Source organism: Typopeltis vanoorti, chromosome 11, assembly GCF_054136105.1.
Source record: "Typopeltis vanoorti isolate ZY-2024b chromosome 11, IOZ_Tvanoo_1.0, whole genome shotgun sequence".
Classification (NCBI taxonomy): domain Eukaryota; kingdom Metazoa; phylum Arthropoda; class Arachnida; order Uropygi; family Thelyphonidae; genus Typopeltis; species Typopeltis vanoorti.
This window is the reverse complement of record NC_143559.1, coordinates 89,249,733-89,277,517: the sequence shown is the minus strand read 5'-3', so window position 1 is coordinate 89,277,517 and position 27,785 is coordinate 89,249,733. Positions and strand designations below refer to the sequence as shown.

The window sequence follows — 27,785 nt, the reverse complement described above, 5'->3', positions numbered from 1 at the left end:
GGCAGCTTGTGAAGTTTTAAATGGGGGGTGCTTTATTAATAAATAAATCTGTAGATTTATTTATTAATAAATTGGTTACTGATTAGGAAAAAAAGAATTTTTTAAAATTATTTTGTATAGGCAGCACCCCCCCCCCCCACTCAAAACTTCACAGGCTGCCAATCAATGTTGAATGTCAACCACTGAATATTAATACTTAAGGATATTAATAGGATTTTATTAATAAATTGGTTACTGATTAGGAAAAAAAAAGAATTTTTTAAAAATTATTTTGTATAGGCAGCACCCCCACTCAAAAAACTTCATGGGCCGCCACTGATAAGCTCTTTAGAAGTTATTTTGTTGTCATGCCAACATGGAGCATAATATTATAAAATTAAAAAACAAAAATAAGTAAATAAATGAATAAACTTGATAATAAATAAAAAAGCAAAAGCAAAAATTATGTTTTTTATCATTACCTTGAACTTGTAGAGTCAAAAAACTCACTGAGGAAGGTTTGCTGTAGACAACACAAAGTGTATCTTACCACTCTTTCAACTCCTTCACTGTCTGCACTCCCCACTCTGAAAGTTGGAAACAAGCTTACTCTCTGAAGCTTTTTGTAAACTTTCAGGATGGTTTCTGATCCTTTTTACTTCTCCTTGTTTTATTATTTAAAAAACATTTACTCCAGTGTCAATCTGGTAAATACCTCAATTATACCACCTCTTCATCTCCTTTCTGCCAGAATCTACAGATTACATGCCCTCAGTCTATCCTCATAACTAATGTTTTACAGTCCTGATATAATTTTTATCTGCCTCTGCACCTTCTCTATAGTTATTTTATCCCCTTCAAATCCCAGTGACTAGATTTCAGCACAGTAATCAAGATGTGACCTAATTGAGGCTTATTTATTACCCTCTTATCTCTGCTAGTAACATCCTCCTCAATACTGCAGCAATATTTTGTGTTCTCTTCTCAAGTTTTGTAACATGTTCTCTGAATTTCAAAATGATTATCTGTAATCACCCCAAGATCATTCACCAAAATGAGAATAGTGGGAGATCAGGGGAGAACCAGAGGTCATCCCTGGAAACTGTATAAAGAGGGTGTGAGTAGGGGAGTGAGAGGCAGGTTTTTTTCGTGCAGAGTTGTGACTGATTGGAATGCTTTGCCTGAGAATGTGGTGTCTGCAAAGAGTTTGAATGTGTTTCAAACACAGTATGATGAGCTGTGTGTGTGATAAAAGGACCTCCCAGATGAGTCTTTGACTTCCTGAGGTCTTGGGGTAGTAATAATAATAAATAATAATAATAATTTTAAACCTTACATTTAGCTGAATTAAACTGATATCCCCATTCATTTTTCCACCTTTCCAGCTTATTCAAATCCTCCTTAAGAGACACAACATCAGCACTACTGCTAACAACCTTCTCTAGCATCTTCAAACAGTTGAATATCTACCTGCAGTCTAGTGACAATATCACTAATATAAAGGTTAAACAATCACGGTGCCAGCACTGACCCCTGTGGAATTGAGATGATTTGTAACCTTTCTACTTTCTGATACTGGTCAACCACCTCATACATAAGTCTGATATCTACCAGAAAGCCAATTTCCAATTGAGTCCACCAGCATGATATCTAAACTCATACATCACAAACTTATCATGCAGCACCCTATCAAATGTCTGGAAAATCCCAAGAAATAACAGTGTATGCCTTTCACTCATTCATGGCTCTTTCTTTAGTAACTTATAAAAGGTTACTAAAAGAATAGTGCCCTTTATCGAATTCATACTACCCTTCATAAATAATATTACCTCCACCTGTCCTAATCTGTGTATGTATTCTTAGCAATTTTTCCAAAATCTTAACAACCACAGAATAATACAAACTGGTCTATAGTTTGATACATTCCATCACCATCTTTATGCAACAGCTTCATCTTACCCTCCTTCCACCCTTTAGGAACTTACCCTCTTGCAAGATCCCATCAATCCCATCTACTACTAGTTTACTACTACTTTACTGGCCAAATACATTCATTTTTCATTCACTTTTTCTTGATTCCCCCCCCCCCCCATCACTCTATGAATACTTCAGCTTTAGAAGGATAAAACACTCTAATAAAGAAAGTGATCATTAAATAGCTTTACTACATCATCTGCAATGGTTTTTCACCAACTATTTCCATCTAACAAGATCATTCGACCATCATTTCTCCTCCTCCTATTGGCAATATGATGAAAGAATTCATTGAGATTCTCCTTGGATGAGAAGTGACCTTGCTGGTCACTTCTCATATTTTAATTTTCTCCTTTTTAGTATACTGATCACCTTCTTAGCTTGAGCTTTATATTCCTCATGTCACTGTTCTCTGCACTCTCTTTATATTCCATAGCCACTTATTTCATCTGCAATTCTTGTTCGATTTCTCTAGTCATCCAGTTAATAAGATAAAGCAAATCACTTTATCTTATTAACTGAACATATGCAACTTACCACTAAAACAAATGATAACAAACATTTCTTAACTCCATGTACCTCTAATTTTGCTTTCAAATATTTTACATCAGTTATATTGTCCCAATCTGGTTTCTGATTACAAATTTATGCAGAATTATAAGGCATAAATTCCAACCTCCTTGATACTTTAGCATGCTTATTCATCTTCCAAATCTTGGTACAGGGTACAGTACTGGGCTACTGGGTACAGTAGTCCAATTCTGGATCCAAGTTCTCCACAGCTTCTCCAACAACTTAACCATAACACTTGACACACAGATAGGCCTATAATTTGATGCTCGAGTTCTATCACCTCCCTTATGAAGCAGCATAATCTTGCCCTCCTTCCACTCCTTAGGAACTTGACCCAGTGCAAGACACATATTAAAAAAATATGTCAAAGCAGATGTCAACTCCCTGGCATATTCCTTCAACATAAAAGGATGATATATTATCAAGTCCCACAGTCTTATTAACATCAAGTTTGCTCGCTCCCCATCATCAACTGCTCTCAATCTCTCTATGAAGTCACATTCACAAGATGAAAGAAGTATCTCCACTATATCTTCTGCAATAGCTGTCCTTATACCATTTTCTTCAATCAATGTCATCCTTCCATAATCATTCTTTTTTTTTTTTTTTTTTTTTGCTGGCTAGATATTGAAAGATTTCCCTAGGATTCTTTTTGGCTTCATTAGCTAACTGCTGCTCATACCTCACTTTAGCTACCCTTACCAACCAAGTCACCCGTCTTGCCTAGTCTTTGTAATCCTCATGGAATTTGTTATTACCACTTCTCTTATGCTGCCTCCACAATGCGCTTTTTCTCTGTATCACATGCTTAATCTCTTCATTCATCCATTTCACACCTACCTTATTTAACCTTCTGACCCTTGGAATACATTTAGACATTGTTTCTACTAGATAGTTCTTGAATTTCCCCCAAGCTGCATTGATCTCTTTTCCAGCTAACTCCTCATTCCATGCTACACCCGCAAGCTGTCACCTGAGCTCTTCATAATCACCCCCCCCCCCCTTGTAGTTCCACATATACCCTTTTCTCACAGAGGTCCTCACTGCTGGCAACTACCCATGTAATCACCTCATGGTCACTCTCACCAGTTGGAGAGTGATAGGCTACCTCATTTATAATTACATCCTCTAATGAGATGATCAAATCCAAGATCCTCAATTTTCGCATCCCCCTCTTTACACACTATCTGAGGTAGTTGTCCCTCAAAAACTCAAGAAACTCATTTTCTTTACTTCCAGTTGCTATCTCATCATCCCAGTCTATATTGCCATAATTAAAATCCCCCATAATCATCACTCTTTTCTTATTTGCTTGACTAATTTGATTATACATTTCATAGTCACTATCATCCACATTACCAGGTTTATAACAACATCCAACCAAGAATTTCATTCTATTCACCTGTATTTCACACCATACTGCCTCAAAGCCACTCGCACCATTTCCTTCTTGCATAGAAAGAGACATAACTCTTTCCTCTATCATCAATAACACTCCCCCTCCCTTTTTACCCCTTCTATCCTCATGAAACACATAATACCCTTCCATCGCTATCTAAGATGATATAGTTACAGAGACAGAATGCAAAGGGTTTAGCATGTTCAGGGAGGACAGAGAAGATAGGATGCAGGGGGGAGGGTACTGTTGATGATAACAGATGAATTGCAGCCAAAATGAATAGGAGACAGGTGTAAGGGTGGCTATTCTTTTAAAGCAGTCTGTTATAAGATTGCATCCAATAATGCAAAACATATTGTTGATTGCTGCTATAAGCTAGGGGGATTCCAGGGATTATCTGGAAGGCAAGCATCAAAACAAATTGGTGTACAATGAGTGCAGGTTGAGTAATTATTATTGGGCAAATTCAACAGTGAATATATAGACTGGAAGAATAATACATGGCAGGAAGGAAATGGAATTTATTCACTTACTGACAGAGAATTACTTGAGGCAGCATGTGATGGAGATTCAGGGTGTGAGAATATTGAACCTAGTCATAAAACCAGAAGAACTATCCATAACCAAGGTGGCCACATTGCCTTCAACTGGGGGAAAAGTGACCATGTGTTCTTGATTTGTGTGACTGTAAAACATGGCTAGGAATTACTAAATATATGAAGAACCAAAGGCTTCAATTCGGCAACGTAAAATTATTTAAATTAAGGGATATTATATCCCATATTGTTTCACAGCCGAAAAAGAAACTCAAAGAGTTTCATGCCGAATATAGAAACTATATAAAGTTCGGCGAGTCCAAGCATAAGCAAATACCTGGATAGTGCAACGTATAACCCATTTGGTAGTGCAACACTGAGGCAACTCATTCAACCGGTCTGGGTAGTGACCTTCTCTCATAATGTAGAACAGTAATACAGCTCCTAGGAGCTGGGTTTCACATTATGGTTAAATACCAAGAATAGTGATCGGAGCTTGCTCCACCCTTACTATGAGTTGCCTGAGTGTTGCACTACCAAATGGGTTATGTGTTGCACTATCCAGTTATTTGCTTACACTTGGACTCGCCAAACTTTATATAGTTTCTATATTCGGCATGAAACTCTTTGAGTTTCTTTTTCGGCTGTGAAACAATATGGGATGTAATATCCCTTAATTTAAATAAATGGCTAAGAATATTCTGTCAAGAAGGGGCATATGTGAAACTACAAGGCAGGTGATTATGACAAGCGTAGTAGAAAGCTTAAAGTTGTGCCATGGCATAAAAATCTGCAAGGGGAGGATGTTAGTAGTGCATCAGTGATAGTTAAGAGGCATTTAGAGGAAGTAATATCAAATTGTACACCTAAGGTCAGGAGGGTTAATCAGGTTAATAGGAGTTAGATTGATGGGTAGCATCATTAAGCAGCTACAAAAAGTTGTTGTGGAGGGTGTATAGTGAAAATGTGAAAGGCAAGCTCAAGAAAAGTACAAGAGTCAGGCAAAAAAGATTAACAGCATAGTAAGCCAGGAAGGCAAAATCACATTACAAAATAAACTAGCTGAGCAGGCCAAAGGCAACCCAAAAGAGCTCTTATGTTACATGGCAATTAAAAGGAAGAATAACTATGAAGGATAACCTTAATGAGTGCTGATAGCAACAAAGTGATAGAAGCAGATAAAATAGTTGAGTAAACTTTTGCAAGGGATCATCCATGTAAGGTTACTGCTGTGAGACATGTGACAGAGACTTATGTGGGAAAAGAGGTGACCGAATTGGAAATTGTAAGGATATTACAGAATCTCGACATAAATAAAGCTGGGGATGAGATGGAATATCAGCTTGTATTTTACAAGAATGTGCAAGGAAATTGGTAATATCTCTGACTATGCTAATTAATTTCAGCCTCAGCTGGTACAGTTATTATTATCCTCTGCAACATACTATATGCCCTCTCATCTGCTAAGCAATTGTTCCCTCAAATGAGGCCATTCCAGCTATCTTCAATGCGAGCAACTTTACTTGCCCTCACTTGATAATACACTCACTTGATCAGAAAACAATAGCCTCTCTCTCTCTCTCTCTGTATGCCTGTATCTTTCCACAGTCAAATGAAACGTCTCTTGAATACAGTTCTTTTCTGGTGTTAAATGCACTCCAAGCATTCACATACTCTGAAAATAGAAACAGCTATTATTTTTTAGTCACCTTGAAAGCAATGTTTTGTATTCCTGGTACACAAAATTATTATTAACATTTGAGTCAGAGACTCATTATGGGAGGTATACACTATTGCACAGAATGCTCATCCAACCATGCTTTGAACTGATTCAATGTGTCTACAGCCACAACACACTCAGTCAATGCATTCCACTCACCAACCACTCTCCATGCAAAGAACCTACTCCTCACTCCTCTGCTCACACACTTCTTATACAGTTTCCAGCAATTGCCACATGTTCTACGCTCCTCTCCCATTCTATGAAAAATCTCTTCCATGTCAACCCAATCCTGACTAGCTAATAAATCTCAATCACATCCCCTCTCTCTTCCTCCTATTCATGAGGCTCTGCAACTTACATTCTCTCAATTTGTCCTCGTACTTCACATTCCAAAGAACACTGACCACCTTTGTGAATCTTCTCTGGATCCTTTACAACATATCCTCATCACCATGAGAACCTAGTGACCAAATCAGTGCACGATAATCTACATGAAGCCTGATCAAGGTCTTATATGGCATCATAACCTCTCTATTTCTGCATGCCAGGTTCCTTCGCATCATTGCCATTATCCGATGTGACATCTTTAGAACTTGTGCAATGTGGCTCCTAAATTACAGGTCCTTGTCCACCATCACTCCTAGATATCATATCTACTCTACTTCCATTAAAGTTTCCCTATAAAGTGTATACTTTGCATCCCATCGTTGCTTACCAAATCTCAAAACCTTACATTTTGCAACACTGATTGTCAGTTAAACTTACCTGCCCATTCATGCAATCTATTCAAGCCCTCTTTTAAAGCCATAAAATCACTTGACTTTGCATTGCTATCCACAGTTTTGCATCCTCTGCAAACAGCTGCATATCATTAGTTAAACCCATCTCAAGATCATTAACATACAAATTAAACAACAATGGCCCCAGAACTGACCCCTGCAGCATACCACTAGTGACCTTTCTCTTTTGGGATACCGCACCCTCATATACAACTTCCTGATACCTATCCTACAGACAGTCACTGATCCAAATCAGAAGACTGTTATCTAATCCCATTTGTTTCAATTTACTTAATAGCTTGTTGTGTAGCAGAATATCAAAAACTTTTGTAAAATTCAAGTACACCACTGTATATGCATTTCCCCTGTCCAAGTATTTGTTACCTTGTTATAGTACATAAGTAAATTAGTGAAACATGATATCAACAGGGGTGCTTAAGGGTCAAAGCTGTATAACTCAGAGGAGACCTCCACATAGCCTTTAAAGGAATGCGGAGAACCGACCAGGGCTTCTGACCTAATGTCCAATCCTCACCTTCTCGTGGTGCACCCTGTTGGGTATCTACTTTGATACTGAACGAACGAGGATGGGCTGGCAATTTGGGATTTAGCCGACCAAATTGTATTCTTATTGGTTAAACCAAAATAAAAAATGATGGTACAACATGACGAAATTTCATGCCGGCTGGTGCGTCGCCCAGTTAAACAAGGCCCCCGTTGTTTTCGCCAGGGAACCAGGGCGAACAGCGAAAAGTCAGCTACTGGAACAAATCTGAAAACAAACCCCAACTCAATATCACCAGAGTTAAAGATCGGTACTATCAACGTAAGAAGCCTGAATGGCAAAGAAATGGAGCTAGCTGAGGAATTAGATAAGTACCAGATCGACATAATAGGGGTGACTGAAACAAAAAAGACCAAAACTGGTGAGATCTTTCTGAGCAATAAATACAAAATGTTATATTCAGGCAATGACAATCAAGGAAAAGAAGGAGTAGCCACAGTATTCAACACAAAATATGAGGCTAATCTTCTTGAATGGCAGTCAGTCTCAAGTAGAGTAATGTGGGCAAATATGAGAATGGGGAACTGGACAATGAGACTTATTTGTGCCTATGGTCCCACAGAAGGTTCTACTAAGAAGTGGAGGAATTTTTTGACGCTTTAGAAAAAGCAACTGACACAGTGAAAAAGGAAAAGTTGGTCCTTGTTGGGGATCTAAATAGCAGAGTAGGAAATGATTTGAGACATACAAAAATATTTTGGGAAAATTTGGAGAAAAGAGCAAAGCTAATAATAATGGCAAATACTTGTTGGATTTCTGCTCAGAACATGGACTGGTTATTACTAACACCATGTTCCAACATAAAAATGTGCACAAATTCACATGGAGAGAAGAGGCTAGGAATAAGAAAAGTCTCATTGACTATGTTATTGTTGATAGTGATGTTTTCTCCCTGGTGCAGGACACCAGAGTGTACAGAGGATTTGAAATTGGAAGTGATCACTATTTAGTCTTGAGCAGGATAAAATTGAATTTCATATTGAAAAGAATAACATGTAAGAAAGTTTTAAAGCGAATAAAAGTTGAGCAGCTCTCAGATGTGAACTGTAGACTAAAATACACAAAGATTATTCAAAAGAAAATGAAAGAGTTTGAGAACAGGAATCAAACCTTGGAGATTCAGTGGCAAACTCTGAAGAAAACATTGATTGATTCTGCCAGACAGGCATGTGGTGAGGTTGTGTGCAAGGATAAAAAAATCAGAACTCCCTGGTGGACACAGGAAGTTAAAGAGGCAGTGAAGGAAAAGAAGAAAGCATATCAAAAGTTCCTGACAAATAAGTCAGCTTTTACTCTTACAGAATAAAGAGACAAATGTAAGAAAGCTAAACAGTGTGTAAAACTAGCTAAACAAAAGTCATGGGAGGACTTTGGCAAGAATATAGAAAATAAATATCAAGAAGGTTGCAAAATATTCTGGAGGTTGTTGAAGAAGCTTAGAAATGGAGGAAAGAGTGCTGTAAAAGGAGTTAGAGATGATAAAGGTGACATGAAAACAGGAGAAAAAGATATCCTTGAAGTATTGAGTAATTACTTTGAAAAACTGCTAAATGAAACAAGCAGGGATGACAGCACAGTGATAAAAAACACTGACCAGGCATGCAGTCAGGAATACATATCCATACTTGAAGTAGAAAAAGCCATCAAAGGCTTGAAATGTGGAAAGGCAGCAGGAGTGGATGATATTCGACCAGAAATGCTGAAGTATGGTGGTATAAAAGTCTTACAGTGGCTGCACTGCATAGTTCAGAAAGCCTGGAGAGAGGGACGAATTCCCGATGATTGGAGTAGAGCTCTCATAGTACCCATATATAAAAAGGGAAATAAAACTGAATGTGAGAATTACAGAGGTATTTCCCTACTGAGTGTTCCTGGCAAGATCTATGCAAGTATACTCGAGAAACGGTTGAGAAGAATTGTGGAAGAAAAGCTTGGTGAAGAACAAGCTGGATTCAGGCCAAATAGAGGCTGTCAGGATCAGATCTTCACTTTATGACAAATAGTCGAGAAAGCATGGGAATATAACAAAGATCTGTGTTTAAGCTTTGTCGATCTGGAAAAGGCATATGACAAGGTGCCAAGAGAGAAGCTATTCAATACGCTGCAGTTATATGGTGTCAATGGGGCATTATATCAAGCAATACTTAGTCTTTATTTGAGTTGTAAGTCAGCAGTTAGAAATGAAGGAAGTACAGGATGGAAGTTTAATGTTAAATCTGGTGTGAGACAAGGATGTACATTATCCCCTTTGTTATTCATTATCTATATGGATCACATTATGAAGGAAAGTGGTATTAAACCTGATATCAAAATTGGAGATGTTAATGTCAGCTTTTTGCTTTATGCGGATGATGTTATACTTCTAAATAAATCCGCTACAAGTCTGCAAGATTCTCTGACTAAATTGAATAGCTGTTGTAATAGGTATAGTATGAAGGTCAGCAATAAAAAGACAAAGACAATGAAAATAGGTAGAATCATTGAAAATGTCAACTGTGTTGTGAATGGAGAACCTGTGGAACAAGTAAAACATTTCAGCTACTTAGGCACGATTTTTACTGAAGATGGTAAATTAAATATAGAAATAGACAATAGAATCAGCAAAGCTGGTATGGTGGGAAGTCAATTGAATAAATTCATATGGAATAAGAGAGAAATTAGTCGGAACACTAAATTAGCTGTATACAAGACAGTGTTCAAACCAGTTTTAACTTATGGATCTGAGAGCTGGGTCAGAAGTAAAACACTTGACCAAAGACTAGAGACTGCAGATATGAGAGTCCTGAGAAAGATTAGAGGCGTGAACAGATGGCATCAATGGCAATATCATATTAAAAATTAGGATATTAGGAAAGAACTTGACATTGTCAGCATCCAGGAATGCGTTAGCAGAGTTAATCTCAGGTGGAATCGTCACTTAAATAGAATGGGAGAGGAAAGATTAGCAAAACAAGTGTTCTCTGCCAGGTTGGCAGCAAAACGACCCAGAGGAAGACCAAGATATAGGTGGATTGATACGGTACAAAGTGCCTTAGACGATAGAAATATAAGATCTGATAATGTTGGAGTCTTGACAAGTAACAGACTGATTTGGAGGAAAATTGTAGATAGGAAGTTAGTAATGATGTAATTTTTTCATGTAGTACTTTCATATCCTGTACACCTCTTGAGGGTACATGGCAGGAATTTGATGATGATGATGATGATGATGATATCAACAAACCCATGCTGATAACCACAGAGAATACTGCTGCTATCAACCCATTTTTGTATCCTACTTCTCACCAATCTCTCCAGTACCTTCACCACAACTCCAGATATATAAACCGGCCAATAATTTGAAGCTACAGCCTTATCACCACATTTATGGAGTGGAACAATTTTACCCTCCTTCCACTTCCTTGGAACCTGTGTTGCTGTAAGACTTACATTAAACAGGCATACCAATGCTACTGCCAATTTCTTGGAACATTCCCTTAAGATGTGTAGTGATATATCATCAAATCCTATTCCTTATTGACATCAACATTATTTATTTCCTCAAATATCTCCTGCTCACTCACAATTAAAGTAACTGGAGGAAAGTGTCCTCTGATGAAATGATCAGATCTAGAACTCTCGATCCTCACATGCCCTTCTTTATGTGCTGGCTGAGACAGTTATCTTTTAAGAACTCGAGAAATTCATTTTCCTTATTCCCAAATGCTATCTCTACATTCCAATCTATACCGCCATAATTAAAATCACCCAAAATAATTACCCTTTCTTTGTTCACTAATCCAAGTTGTTTATACATTTCTTCATCACCACCGTCCACATTCCCTGGCTTATAGCAACATCCAACTAAATATGTCTTCCTCCCAACCTCCATGTTACTCCACACTGCCTCATAACCAGTCACTATTTTCCCCTTTCATGTCTATCTTATGTGGACTTAATTCTCCTGCTATCATCATCAGCACTTTCCCTTCCTTCTTGCCCTTTCTATTCTCACTAAAAATATTGTATCCTTCCATTTCTATTCCCATTACGATATCATCTTAATTCAACCATGTTTCACATATTCCAATGATTTTGGGGCTAATAAATTCAATCTGAAACCATTTCATCTCCCTTATTTCTGATACTTCTGGCATTTGTAAACAAACCCACCAGTTCATTTTTAGGTCTATAGTCAGTCGTATCCAAGCCATGTGTTGGCTGTGATTTCCCCATCACACCTCCTTAATCACCTTTATCACCATTTACCACATATATCTGCTCAGTCTCAACTTCCCCACCCACATCAAAACATACTCCATCTCATACACAAATTCACTGCCACTTTCAACATCTACTCTCTCTCTCTATGCCATGTCTCCCTGCTCATCCCCCCCCCTCCCTTCCCTGTTCCTCTTGCATTCCTGTTCTCTCCATCTTTCACACTACTACTACTGTTTCCAATGCCAAGTATTTCTGTCTCTTCAGTACCACTCTCTTGATTTTTCCCTTCATCTCTTTCTTCTGATCTCTTGCATGCATGATACACTGTACTTCTATCCAGCAACACTTTCTCAAGTACACTCACTCACTTCAAATTGATGTTTATAAAACTGCTAGTGGACAAAAACCACTTATAAAAACAGTGATACAACAAATACTTTCATAATTGAAATCTCCCATTAATGATTGAGCATTCTTAAATTGGTTGAAGCCTATATAATGTACTTCTAAAAACAAAACTACTTGCTAATCTATTTTAATGCATTAGCATCCAGGAATGTTATTGATATTAGAAATACCTGCTTTTCATTTTCAAAGAGGTGCTGCTTTCCGACAGGTATAGCAACAGATACTTGAGAACCTGGAACTGCATGTGATGATGGAAAAATTTCCTCAGATAGTACACGAGATCCTGTCTGTACAGCCTATCCATTTTAAATAACAATAAACATTTTATATTTTATATAATATAAAAAGAAGCACAACTGATTAAAAGAAGAAAATCATATGTTAAATGCACACAACGTGCTTATCTATTAGGACAAAGAGTCCTAATTTTATGCTCTGCATTTTCATCAGCAGTTTCAATGTTTAAATCCTGCAGCTACCCAGTCGACTATTAATACTACACATTAATGATAATCTGAAACTTAAAACCTTGGTGCAACATACCAATATTTTAAATTACTAATGTGTATTTATACTTAAAAGTTTAGCATTAATAAATTTTTATTGTAAATGTTTTACAGAATTGTATTAGGTCTCAAGTACAAAAACTTAATTCAAGCAATACCACTTATGTTGAAAATTTATTTATCACTAGGTTAGACTCTAATAGATTTAGTTTAATCCTTTATCCCAGTGAGAGCAAACAAAGTTTGCGCCTGAAAATATCTTCAGGACTAAATATAGTGTTGTACTATCTGCGATTAGAACAATACTATCTGTGATTAGAACAAGTCATCTGTGATTAGAAGTGCCTGGTAGCTTGCTCCACCTTTGCCACGAGTTGCCTTGGTGTTGCACTACTTACTGGATAAGATAGTACAACACTATATTTAGTCCTGAAGATATTTTCAGGCGCAAACTTTGTTTGCTCTCACTGGGATAAAGGATTAAACTAAATCTATTAGAGTCTAACCTAGTGATAAATAAATTTTCAACATCTTTCTCTAAATCCAGAGTAATTTTTAAAAAAGGTGATAAACCTTTTGGCAACTCCCATAGGCACAGATGACTTGCTACTGCTTCTGCCTGGTATCTCCAGCTCTGGGCCTGGCTCCCACTGAAGAGACCTCAATAAAGGTCGAAACTAGTCTGGGTAGATGGCCAATCCCTTTAATGCATAACAGTATACATATCCACATAGGAAATGTGTTTTGCATTATGGGAGATACTGGGTTAGAAGTGCCTGGTAGCTTGCTCCACCTTTGCCACGAGTTGCCTTGGTGTTGCACTACTTACTGGATAAGATAGTACAACACTATAGTACAACACTATATTTAGTCCTGAAGATATTTTCAGGCGCAAACTTTGTTTGCTCTCACTGGGATAAAGGATTAAACTAAATCTATTAGAATACCACTTATATATGAAGTATTTTGATTTGGTTATAAGAAATAGATTATTTATATTTGATAGGTGCATTATAAAAGGACAAAAGGAGACATTTGTCCAGAGCAACACATTTCTTGCATTTTAAAATGATATATAGGAAGCCATTTTTCACTTTAACAAGATATAACCACTGGTGGGTGAGAGTGATCATGAGGTAGTGATTTGGGAAGTGACCAAACCAATTTCAGCTACAAAGGGAGATACACAGAAATATAAGGTAGGTGATTGTGGAACTCTCTGAAATCAACTTTTCAATATTGAGGTATAATGAGTTGCAAGAGAAATCAGGAGAGAGAGAGTTTCGGAAGAACAAATGCACAACTGCATACTAAGAGCTAGAGAACAGATAAGGGATGAAATAAAAACAGTGAAATTAGACAAGCAGGCTGCAAAAAAATAATCATGGAAGAGAAGAGAACATAGCAGACAATGACTACATGCATGCATGAGGAGCATAAGATGTAGACTAGAAAAGCAACAAACATGGTTAGGGGGAAAATGTGCAATGTAAGAGGCTGAATAATCAAGAAATCCAAGGAGTTATTTTGGTACATGGTAAGCAAGAGGAAAAATGACTACAGAAGGAGACACAAATGGATGATGATGATGATGATGGTAGCAAAGTAGCCATTATGATAATGTAGTGAAAGAGGATATAGCAGAATTACTTAATGAGCAACCTGTATGCATTTCATACTGGTGGATAATGCTACGTGCAAAGCTCAGAAGAAAGATAAATGCCAGAAGACTAGAAGTGAAGTGGAGGTTTACGAAGTGTTGGGTAGGCTAGATGTTAATAAGGCTGTTGCACTTAACTGTATACTGGTGCTTATTTTTTTTTTTAGGAATGTGCAAAGGAGTTGAATGCACTCTTGACTTGGTTGTTCATTGAGAGGAAGGTTCTCAAGGAGCAAAGTGTAGGCAAAGCAATGTCACTGCACAACAATGATGCTCAGACCAATGTTTCCAATTATAAGACTAGTGTGTGTGTGTGTGTGTGTGTGTGTGGTTACAACTAAGGTATTAGAAAGGTTAGTTAGCACTAAAATACAGGACTGACTGATGGCTGCAGCATTCTCTATAACTATCAACATGGTAAGGGCTGCTTTAAAAATCTATCTGCATTTTATAAAAAAGTGATGAGTTTGCTTGATAGAGAGATTCACATATGTGATATTTTAAACTTTGCAAAAGCATCTGTAAGACTGTCACATGCCAAGTTGGTATATAAGTTGAGGAAGATGGGGATTAGCAAGATGACAGGAGACTGGTTGTAAGAAATGAGATTCTGTTTTTGGGCCACTACTGTTGAATTTACTTATCAATGATATTTGAAGTAGACTGACAGAAGATATCCATCAATTCATTGTTGATAATGCAAAGTTAGGAAGAGTTATGAGTAGTACTGATGTTATACCACCTTTACTACAATTTTAATGTTGAGAAGTGCAGGATCAAATAGCAACTGGAACACCATGAGAAAAATGATTAGTTATGAGGAGAGGCTAAGGAAATGTAAACGTGTGTGTGTGTGTGTGAGTGAGAGAGAGAGAGAGGAACAATAAGAGGATGACCCAGTTGCATAAGAGTCTGATAAACAAGGGAGCAAGAGAGAATTGTTTACCTAATTACACATGAATCCATGCCTTTCTTTAGTAACAAACTACTCTGAATCAATAAATATGGAAGCACAATATCAAAAAAGAAAAGTTCTAAATTTTGATTCTGAAAATGAAAGAAATAAGAAACCACTATGACCTGGTAAAAATCAAGTGCAGCTACAGTCATTTTTACATTAAAAGGAATATGAGAAGAATACTAAAGAGATATCTGTCCATTCAGAAAAATGAATCCCAGAAGTTCATAGTTATGTGGATCACAAAGCAGATGTGGGCAAATAGAATGTGTTTTTGGAGTTAAGTTATGAATGTGAAGCGAGTTTTTTATTATTATTATATAACACCTCGAGGGAGTCCAAAAACTCATTGAAGGAGAGCACCTACTCTACAACCATCCGTCTTCACCACCGCAAGTACTTTTATCATCTACACCAACACCATCTACTGCTGACCACGATCACCACTAGTATTTTCACAGACAATCACAAACATCCATGCCCACTGCAGGATTCGAACTCACTGGATCTTATGTGAATATAAGATTTATAAAATCAAAATATAAGTAATTAATAATTTAATTAATTTCATGCAGATGATCCTCTAAAAGTTAGTTCTATTAACCAAAATAATAATTTACCACTCTCCTTGTTTTTTTTAATTATTATTATTAAGATGACAAAAAAATTGTAACATCACTCAGCCATATTTAATCTCATCATCATCAGAACACTTACTGTATTTCGAAAATCATGTAAACACCATCATCAAGAGAGATAAACTTAAAACTTCATTTGTTTCCACCTTCTAAGTAAACAAAATGTCACATTTCTGTTGTTATATGTTTATTTCTTTTTATCCCTTAAGAACTGCAATAATGATATGTGTTTTGAAATTTTATATAATGGTGAAAAAATTCATTCAGGAAAAAACATCTGGACATCCTACAAAAAAAGGATAGACAAACTACTGGAAGTCAAGTAAATAAGATTACTGACTTTTATTCTGACTTAAGTATTAGAATAAATGTAAAATAATTAATAAAATTTTAAGAACAGCTTGTTAAAGACATGTGCATTAATATTTATACTACTATATCTATGCCTTATTCATGAAACAGTACAAAAAATTTGGGAGAAAAAAACTACAAAAATAAAATCCTTAAAAAAAATAAAAACATTGCATTCTTTCTAAGCAAAAGAATAAAAACTGCAAATCAAAAATATGCGAAGATAAGCTGATAACAGGCATTCTATTCAGAGACAAAAGAGAAGTTCTCTGAACTAACCTGTGATACAAATCCTGGCAGCAGCATGTTAGGAAGTTCACAACAACAAACGTGGTGAGTTAGAGTTATTAGTTTTTTCCAGCGACCTGAACGTTTCTTGAGAGCAATCTTCATGCCCTTAAGTATTTACAACACAGAGGAAACTAAGCAGGTAGTTAATATAATAGAAGAAAAACTGACATATAATTCCTGTATAGTGAAAAAAAATTATGATGAGGAATCGTTAATGTTTTCCATTTAATAATGCTCTCACTTCAATCCTGTTTTATTTTAACCAGCAAGTTTTTAGAAATTATGAACAACATTTGTATAAAAATATGCTACTTATAAACATCACATGAATATAATTACTTGATACATGCATTGAAACTGTTCAGCTTACTTTTATGACTAATCCATATTATTACAAATGCAAATATTAGAATCTTTAACAGTTCAAATTACAATTATTAAATATCATTACATGGCTACTCAAACAAAATCATACAAAACAACAATGATACACCAATTAATATGCAGAACAGGTATCATTACTTTATGATTTGGATTTCCAAAGCAAAAGCTTTCTGATGTCAATATTACAATTTGGTGTGGGAATAAACAATGATTCTCATATATTCATGAACTTGTATGAATACTAGACGTAAGAATTGCAAACCAAATATTATTATTACGACACCTCCAGGGAGTTCATAGACTCATCGAGGGAGGGCACTTACTCTACAACTCTCGGTCTCCACTAACTACAACAAACCACAACTACACCAATGCCATCTACCACCACCACCACTAGTAATTTCACAGATAATCACAAACATCCATGCCCATGGCGGGATTCAAACCCGCAGCTTTTTGGCTGGAGAGTGTATACACTAACCACTTGGCCAACATTGACAAGAACTTTACTTAAAGATGACTGCTCTCTCAGATGCAGGAAAGATGAAGAGGCCATTTAAAGAAATAATAAAAAAAGAAAGGGTGCCAAAAGTCTCTGAAATCATGGCAGCTGCAGAAGCAAGTTACTGTTCAATAAATAAATGCAACTGACTGTAACTTTTATTCCCATCTTTTTTGCATCCCTATCTGAAGATAAAGCAAACTAGTATTTCTTACCCCTTACTACTACTTTTTCCCAGTTTGTCTTCCCAGCCTTCAAGGTTTCAGAACTTTTATTTATGTAATTGATATAAAAAATCAAAACAAATCTTCCCAAGCTTCAATATTGTTAAATACAAATTCTTAGTAACTCAGAAAAGAACATTGAAAATTTGCCAAATATACTCGTATCTTAACTGTCTTATAACATGCAAGAAAAATAACTTGACTGTTTTTCTTCAGTGAGGTTTTCCTGGGATTCTATTTTTTGTTTTTTGTTGCATGCATTCTGTATGTGGTCAAAAGAGATAAAACAATGAATTTTTATGGTAATGGATTTTTTGAAGTGAAGAGTCATTACATTTCATGAATACGTTATTATTCTGGTCAAAATGAGAAATGGCTGTATGTAATAAATGAACAAATTTTACTTTTTTTTTGACTACATATGAGTCAATGTGCAGGATATGCAGAAGGAATGTGTGTAGTTCATAGACCTGAATTTGATAGTAAGAGGGACTTATATAGTATTACTTCCAAGCCTTCATCGAGACTGAAGATTCATTGTGGAGGTTGAATACTCACGTTCTACAATAACTATCATGCCATGCTGGCAACATATGCCACTCATAATAATAATAATAATAATATAAGGAGAAAGGTGACCAGCATGCTCAAAAGCAGCACAAAGGTAAGGCATGAAAGGAGACCAGTATGGTAGGACAAAATCAGATTATGATAAGAAACTAGTCAAGCAGACCAAAAGAAAGTTGGAGTTCTTTCATTACATGAGGAAGAATGACCATAAAAAGGATCACTTTAATGAGTACTGATGGTGGCAAAGTCACAGAAGCAGATAAAATAGTTGAGTTGAGTGACCACTTTACAAAAGTATATCATCCACTTGAGATTATTGCTGTGACATATGTGACAGGGACTGATGTGGGATGAGAGATGGATGAATTGGATATTGCAGAATCTCAATGTAAATATGAAGTGGAATTAGATGGGTTATCATAACTAATGTCTTTGCCTAAGCTCTTTAATGTAAGTCGCAAATCTGGAAGAGTTCTAAAGGAATGCAAAATAATTCCTTTGTATAAGGGAGATTCTAAGACTGCAGTAGCAAATTATAGACCAATCAGTATCTCAGGAGTGGTGGCAAAAGTACTGGAAAAATTGGTCAAAAAAGAGAATTCAAAAATGGGTGGATAGAATCTCTATGAAGGACAACATGGCTTTGTCATTCATGTCTCATGCTAGCAATTTAGCTTAGTTAGTAAATTACTAGCTTTAAAAAAAAAAAAAGCTAGTAATTTACTAGCTTCTTTTAAGATAGAGTGAAAGCTGAGTTAGATAAAAGAAATGGCCTACACAATGATTTGGCTGAAATTTGCAAAGGTTTCTGACAGGATACCACACAGGATTCTTATGCAAATCAGAACATGTAGGAATGGATACGATACCGATTATATGGATACGAGAGTGGCTGATGGACAGATACCAAAAAGTGGTATGTAGAGGAGAAGAATTCAGGAGAAAGCAGATGACTAGTGGTGTGAAGCAAGTTTTTGTGCTAGGAAAACCACTGTTTAAATTTGTACATACATGCATGATATAGGAAATAATGTGAAGGGAATATGCAGTTGTTTGCTGATGCTGCAAAATTGAGTAGAGTAATAGTTAATCAAGGCAATGTTGAAAGCTTGCAGTTATTTAAATATACTGTCAGTATGGGAAAATGATAATGGTCATCAGTTTAATGTGGTGAAATGTAACGTTATGAATTCTGGGATAAATCAGTTACAAACAGTGTACCACATTGATAGAAATGTACAGGAAATAGGTGAGGCTAGGGATTTAGGAACAGTGGTAGACGGAGAGTTAAAGTTTAGAGGACATACTGCTAAGGTAGCTCATAAGATTACTTAGCTATTGATGAACACACTAACAAGCAGAGACAAGGAAGTTTTTATTCCTCTTTATAAGGCCTTTATACATTTGCATCTGGATTACTGTACCCAGGTCTGGTCACCTGAGTTTCTTGGGGATGAGTAAACAGCAGAGAGGGGAGTGATTAAGATAGTGAGCAGTCTGTGGAATGTTTCCTATGAGGATAGATTGAGGGTTGGTTGCAGAAGTTGGCTGATAAACAAAAAAAAAAAGAGGGGATGTGATAGAAACATTTATGCTACATAAAGATTGATGTAGGGGAAAATGTTTTAGCACTAGGCTAGAGGGAAAAGAAGAAGAGGTCATCCATGGAAGTTAAGTAAGAGTGTGGTTAGTAGGGGTGCAAGGACTGGATTTTTTTGGTTGGAGAATGGTGGATGATTGGAATTGGCTGCCAGAGTCCATTGTGAGTTAACTGCTTTGTCAGTTAATGAGTTCAAGGAGAGGTATGGTAGATATTGTGTGGATAGTTTGGGTTTCCCTCAATGAGTTCGGAGACTTCATGGATGTGCCTATTATTATTATTATCATCACCAAAGACTCCCAGGGAGTCAGGGACTTGTCGAGTGAGGCTATATATAAAACACTCACACCAGACCACTGTTGTATATCAAATCACTGCTCTTTTTTTTTTTTTTTCCGTCGTTTGTAGAAGCATGTAATGGTTTAACAACATTTTTGAAGAAGTCATACATATGCACATAAACGAACATAAATCATTGCAAACAAAAAATTTAGACTAATTTTCGCAAACAAAAAAGTTATTCTGAATAGCTTGGCATAAGAGAACACACACCTTTGGTCATCAATCTACATCACTGCCAGGTTTATGAATAATTGTAGTATTAACAGTTGTAGAACTTTTCACTTCACTAAGAACTTTTCTTTGATTTTAACAACCATAACAGCGGTAAGGCAAGGTAAGTTTAACCTGTGGCTTATCTTAGTGTTCGATACACCATCGTCACAAAATTTAATAATTTTAGGTTTTTCATGTCTTCTTCTTTTCACTGGAAACAACAGAATCCTTACGTTGAATTTTATCTACCATTATTAACAACAATAAATCGAATTGACAAGCTTAGATGTTGGACATTTTTTGCAACTTATTTTAAATGTATTACAATACCAAACAAACAAACTAAATTATAAAAAGATGTTTAGTACTGGCTTGTATTTCTCGCTGGATTTCAAACCAGAATCTTCAGAGCAAACAACATGTTACAGTTTACACGTGACAATGAGTAAGCGAAACAATTCAAATTGTAACAAACAAACAAAAGATCTAAAGTCCTAATTTGGCACCCTCTAACATTGTAAAATCAACATATAGATCAGCTCCTATACAACTGTAATACTTATTTTTTACAAGATTAGAAGGTACTAAATAATTAGGCCTTTTTGTTGTAAAACTGTTAAAATAAATTATGAATAACAACAATAAAATTAAAAGTTTATAAATCACAGTGAAACACTAAAAGAGATGAAGTGAGCATCAGTGTAGTAAACAAACAGTTCATGAAAATTTTGCATTGGTTGAGTCATTCCAATCACATACACAGCTCTATGAGAGAAAAATCTAGTTCATACCACTTTCTTGATTGCATTAATTCTTAACTTCCATGAATAAATTCTTGTCCTCTCCACACCCTCTATAAAGTTAAAAATTTCATTGACTGATATCCTGTGCGACTCTTTCAGAAAAATATGGATCTTTATGATATAAACCTTTTTTCTCCAGTTTGCTTGCATCTGAGTCCATAAATTCTCATAATCAAAGTTCCAGAGGGTAATATCATTTTTAACCTTTGCACCCTCTCCACTGTATCTGCATCACCTTGAAACCAGAAGACCAGATTTGCACACAACAGTCCAGGTCGTATCAAGGTTTTGTAAAGAAACAAAATCAATTCCTTATCCTTACATGTCGATGTTCATTTTTAGCATTACAAGTATTATTATTATTATTATTAACATTTGACCTCCATGGAGTCAGAGACTCATCATGGGAGGTACACACTATTGCACATAATGCTCATCGAAACATGCCTTAAATTGATTCAATGTATCCACACCCACAACACACTCAGGCAATGTATTCCACTCACCAACCACTCTCAATGCAAAGAACCTATTCCTTGCTCCTCTGTTTACATCCTCCTTATAAAGTTTCCAGCGATGACCTCTTGTCCTACCCTCCCCTCTCTTTCTATGAAAAATCTCCTGTCACAAACAAGCCATCCTCTCCTATGTTCTCTACAATTAATTTCTTCATGATTCCACCCTGATCAGGATGAAAACATGCTTATAAAATAATAACTGAATACCTCAACAATGTCTTCTGCAGCTGTCTTAATTCTTCCTTCTACTCATCATATATCTAAAAAACGTTTTCCAGATTTCATGTTTGAGCTCCATATTCATCCATTGACACATACCTTATTCAGCCTTTTGGCCTTCTGAATACATTCACACATTGATGCTGTTATGTATTTCTTTGTCAGTTCCCATGCTGTATTTATTTCCTTAATGCTCAACTCCTTGTTCCATGTTATAGCTCCAAGCTGTCTGCTAAGCATGTCATATCACCAGCCTTATAATTCCACAAATATCCTTTCCTCACAAAAGTCTGCATATGACTAGCTACAACATAGGTGATTACTTCATAATCACTTTTACCAACTGGAGGAAAGTGTGAAACCCCCCCTCTCACAATCACATCTTCTGATGAAATGATTAGATCTAGAACTCTCGATCCTTGCATGCCTTCCTTTACATGTTGCCTGAGATAATTATCTCTCAAGAACTCAAGAAATTCCTTTTCCTTATTCTTAAATGCTATCTTTTCATTCCAATCTATACTGCCATAATTAAAATCACCCATAATAATTACCCTTTCTTTGTTAACTAATCCAAGTTGTTTATACATTTCATCACCACCACCCTCCACATTCCCTGGCTTATAGCAACATCCAATTAAATATATCTTCCTCCCAACCTCCATGTTATTCCACACTGCCTCATAACTATTGTCACTATTTCTCCCTTTCATATCTACCTTATGTGGACTTAATTCTCCTGCTATCATCAGCAGCACTTTCTCTACCCCTCTCTTCTTGCCTTTCTATCCTTGCAAAAAAATACTGTATCCTTCCATTTCTATTCCCATAACAATCATCTTCATTCAATCATTTTCACTTATTCCAATGATTTTGGAGGTCACTGACCAATTTCAACATCCAGTCTCCCTATGCCATGTCTCCCTCTCCACCCAAGCTTCCCCCCCCATTACCCTGTTCCTCTTGCATTCCCATTCTCTCTTCTTCTCACACACTATTACTGTTTCCACTGCCAAGCATTTCTGTGTCTTCAGTACCTCTCCTGATTTTTCCCTTAATCTCCTTCTTCTGATCTCTTGCACGCATCACACACTGTACTTTCATCCAGCAACACTTTCTCCAGTATACTCACTCCAAAGCCATTTATATGCAACCCATGACACCTGTATAATTTCATTTTTTCCTCGAACACATGCCATTCATCCACAAACTTCACTCCCTTCTCCTTACACAGCTCTGCTTGCATACCATTCATGATTCTGGCTCTCCGTCGCAACTCATCATCATCATACCTCAGCAACACACTGACAACCTTTCCTACTACACTGCTATCTTTCACTCTTCTCAATAGTCTCCTGATATTCATCTTCACATCCTTTTTATGTCCACTTAGATCATTCGTCCCTACAATCATGACTAACTCTCTTGCTCGTTTTTTCCACATGTCCAACTCCTTAATTATCCTACTACATTCTTCCACCTGGACAGCAGACTTATGGACTTTCTCAGTATAGCCCTGTAATTATGGAATCTCCATATACTGCTATCCTGGAATCATTCATCACCTCTTTTACTCTTTTTTCTTTTATTCTGTTCTCTTGCACACTTTCATTAGTTTCCACTAGACGTCTAACATCACTCCAAATATTGCACATTTCATTTTTCATTTCCAATAACTATTTCATTAAATCTTGCATTCCGACAATTTCACTCTCTATCACTTTCACAATCTCGTTACCTCTTGTTCTGCAGCATCTTACTTTTGTTTCCTCATTCATACTTTCTTTCGCTCCCTTATCACTAACATCTGCTTCTACATCTTTGCATTTTTTCACTCCCTCAGTTTCTCTAGCTTTCGTTTCATTTCCGTTTTTCATAACTTTTGCTTCTACATCTTTGCATTCTTTCATTCCCTCAGTTTCTCTAGCTTTCATTTCCGTTTTTCGTAACTTTCTCTACCTTTCAATTCATTTCCATTTTTTTGTAACTTTTTCAGTAACTTTTGCTTCTATATCCTTGCATTCCCTCAGTTTCTCTAGCATTCTGTGCATTGTGGTCCAACAATATATCACACTGTTTAAAATAAACATATTTGGTCATTTGAAAATTAAACATACAAACTTATTGTTTTAATACTGACCATATGTAATGCAACACACGAGGTATGAACTAAATAAAAGTGATATTAATTGCCATAAGTTCTTTGATGAAATTTCTAACAATTTAGAATATACCATATGGAACCAAATAGATCAAATGATACAACAGTTATGAAAAAACTTTCAAACTTTATAAAGACAAACAAATTAAGAAATTCAATGAACTTTACAAGAAAAAATATCGGACGCAGAACAACCTCCCGGACGACACGGTGATCTTTAATTTGTCGAATCATAGTCTCACAAAAAATGAATCTTACATTCTCAAAAAAGGCTTTAACTTTGCGATTATGCCAAAACACATTCCTAAAATGGATTTCATGTGTGGAATTGAAAAAGGCCTATATCCACTACTGCAAAACGTAGCCAACACTATTAGATTCAAAAGTACCATAATCCTAGCCAAAGCCAAACAACCTATTCTCAACACATCTCCTTATGATAGAAAGGCAATCCTCAACGTGAAGAAAAACAAAGATATTACCATTACCAAGGCAGATAAGGGAAATTCAACAGTCATCTTTAACTCTAAAGACTATCATTATAAGTTAAACGTATTACTATCAGACAACTCTACCTATAAGATCCTAGACAGAGACCCCCCACCATAAAAAAATCATAATGAAGCAAACCAACTAATCAGAAATTGTAACATTTGGCCAGAAGAAGTGAAGAGAACTAAAATCCTCACATTCCATCACTTCCAGACTATATGGGACACCTAAAATACATAAAAAGGATATACTTCTTCATCTAATCATTGATGGAAGATCATCCCCAACTTACCTTTTGGCCAAGCATCTTGTAAACTTATTAAATAATAAAATAAGATCAACAGAATCCTATATCAAGAATAGTCAGCACTTGGTAAATAAACTCCAAGTAAATAAATGTGGCAAATAAATACCACAACAGAAGTATTTCTTCCGGCTTAGCACATCATTTCTGTACGTCTAACCACACGATAGAGTGGCAAAACAGCTCTATGCCATATTTGGATGATGAGTCTAGATGTTGTATCCCTTTTCACCAATGTACCAGTAGAAGAGGTAATAAATATCATTCAAGACCTCTTTTCCTCTAGACATCACACAGATGTTTAAACACTGCCTTCAGTCTAATTTCTTCAAAGTTAACAACACTATATACCAACAATTAGAAGGCCTAGAAACGAGAAGCCCGCTATCACCATCTTGTGCAGATCTTTTCATGGAAAAACTTGAAAAAGAAATTCTCTCCACAATCTCCCATAGACCATCTATATGGTGGAGATATGTAGATGATATTTTCATAATATGGCAAGACAGTTTAGAAAACCTAAAATCGTTTGTGAATAAAATCAACTCAATACATAACAAGATAAAATTCACTCTGGAAGTAGAAAACAGCAGACAATTGCATTTTTTAGACATCTTGATAAAGAGACAATCAAATAGTGTCAAATTATCTATTTACAGAAAGCCTACAGACACTGGAAGATATCTTCATTATACTTCAAACCATCACAGGACACACAAACTGAACATTATCCACATGTTGAAAAATAGAGCCTGACAGTTTATATCAGAAGAGGAGGATACACAGACTGAACTCTCACTAATAGCCAACACATTATCACAAAATCGATATCCTCCGAACATTATCAAAAAATATCTATACGGTGACAACCCCAGACAAGAAGAATCAAGCTCCCAGCACATTTCTGCTGTACCCTTTCATCAGGTCAATTTCTTATCAAATAGCCAGAATACTAAGAGCCTACAACATCAGAGTAGTCTTCAAACCAACCACAGCATCAGACAGGTTTTAGGATCCCCAAAAGATAAGGTGCCATTCTACAAATATCCAGGAGTATATTACATTCCTTGCTCCTGTGGTCTTGCCTACATCGGACAAACTTCATGGAGTTTGGAGACCAGACAAAAAGAACATGTTGGTGATGTAAACCACAACAGAAGTATTTCTTCCGGCTTAGCATATCATTTCTGTACGTCTAACCACACGATAGAGTAGCAAAACAGCTCCATGCCATATTTGGATGACAACTACAGACATTGTTTATTCAAGGAAGCCATAATAGCATTAATAACAGGCGGAAACCTCAACAGAAATCAGGGTACTATTCTGAACAGTTTGTGGAAAAACCTGATCCTCTCTCTAAATCCATCTGAACTACAGCTAGCCAGTAACCACATTACGCATTTACAACAAACATGCATGCATGATAATGTATAAGAACAATAAGTTCTCTCAGTCTCTGTCATGCGAACGTGTAACCTCAGGTACTAGATTGTTTACAACGTTTTTTATGTTTCTTTCAATTTGCCTTTACTAGTCTTTTTATGCTTTTCCGTCAATGCCTTGAAAAAGCTAGACAGTTTGCTAGCGAAACTGGTAGGCAAAGAATGTAAGATGTTTGTATGCATTACATATGGTCAGTATTAAAACAATAAGTTTGTATGTTTAATATATCACACTTCCAACAAATCCATACTTTCTATTGTCTCTCATTCATTTTTTTTCTCTCTCTCCACAAACACATTTCTTACACTCTGCTGTGTATAAATATTGCATTCATGACATCGAATTGGTTTCAAAAAGTCTATGTCATCAATGCCATTTGACTTTCACAGTGCTCGCCTAGTAGCACTAGTCGATGGCCGTGCGGCTGACCTCGTGACTTGTGTTATACTTAAAAAAGCAATTTAGACTAATAAATTTGTCTAAATTGGTGTAGAATTCACACCAAAAATGACGCAGACACATTTCGTTATCAAAAATAGATAATAAAACCCTGTCAATTATTATTCAAAATAGCACTTATCTTTCCAGAGCTCTTTCTGACGCTACACAACTGCATTTGTAATTTTTTCTATATGGCTCCTGAACTTAAAATTTTTATCTATTAAAACTCCAAGATCCCAAGGCTGATCAGTTTCTTCCAGCATAATCTCACCAATAATAATAATATGAAATTGGATATCTTCTCATACCAAAATATATAACTTTACATTAATAACACTGATCTGACAGCCATTTTCACAATTCCAGTCTGTTCAAATCATTTTGCAAGTACTGCATGCCAGTTGCATTCTTGATTACATTACCTATCTTTGCATCATCAGGAAATAGCTATATATTTCCTTTCAAATTCTTTACTATATCATTAATGTAAAAAATAAAGAACAATGGACAAAGGACTGATCCTTGGGGTTTATACTAATGGTTACCTTAAATTTTGGAAATTTATCCCTCATACAGTCAGCAATATTCTTATCCTAGCTAAGAGTTTATAATCCATTTAACAGCCTGTCAAAAGCCTTAACAAAATTTTAAAGTTAAAGATGCCAAGAAATTATACTCTTGGTTTAATCCTTGATCCAAGTGTAAGCAAACAAAGTTTGCACGTGAAGTAAATTTGCGACTGGGCAATTTGTATATAGAAGCTAATGACTTCACATCACTTGCCTTAGTATCCTATAATGCACATATCCTTATGGATGCATATAATACTATGCATTATGGGAAGGATCACTACCCAGACAAGTTTTTTCAACCTTTATTGATGTCTCATCCTCAGGAGCCAGACCCAGAAGTGATACCATGGTTGAAGCAATGCAGAAGTCATATTTCCGTATACAAGTAGTCAAAAGGCGTCACACCTTATTACTAAAATACTCTGGATTAGAGATAAATGAAAGTTTTTCC

At 36.1% G+C, this 27,785-nt stretch overlaps 1 protein-coding gene across 5 annotated transcripts in view; it reads right to left on the bottom strand.

The window, feature by feature from the left end:
* The window catches only part of LOC150101835 (uncharacterized), a 574,375-nt gene that overhangs the window by 78,578 nt on the left and 468,012 nt on the right, over positions 1–27,785 (bottom strand). For 4 of the 5 annotated variants that reach the window (XM_090400439.1, XM_090400442.1, XM_090400443.1 and 1 more), the window contains one exon: positions 12,310–12,435. The exons of the other annotated variant lie outside the window; for it this stretch is intronic. In XM_090400439.1, the coding sequence (XP_090256565.1) occupies positions 12,310–12,435 (126 nt within the window). The remainder of the gene's footprint in view (positions 1–12,309; positions 12,436–27,785) is intronic. 5 annotated transcript variants of the gene reach the window in all.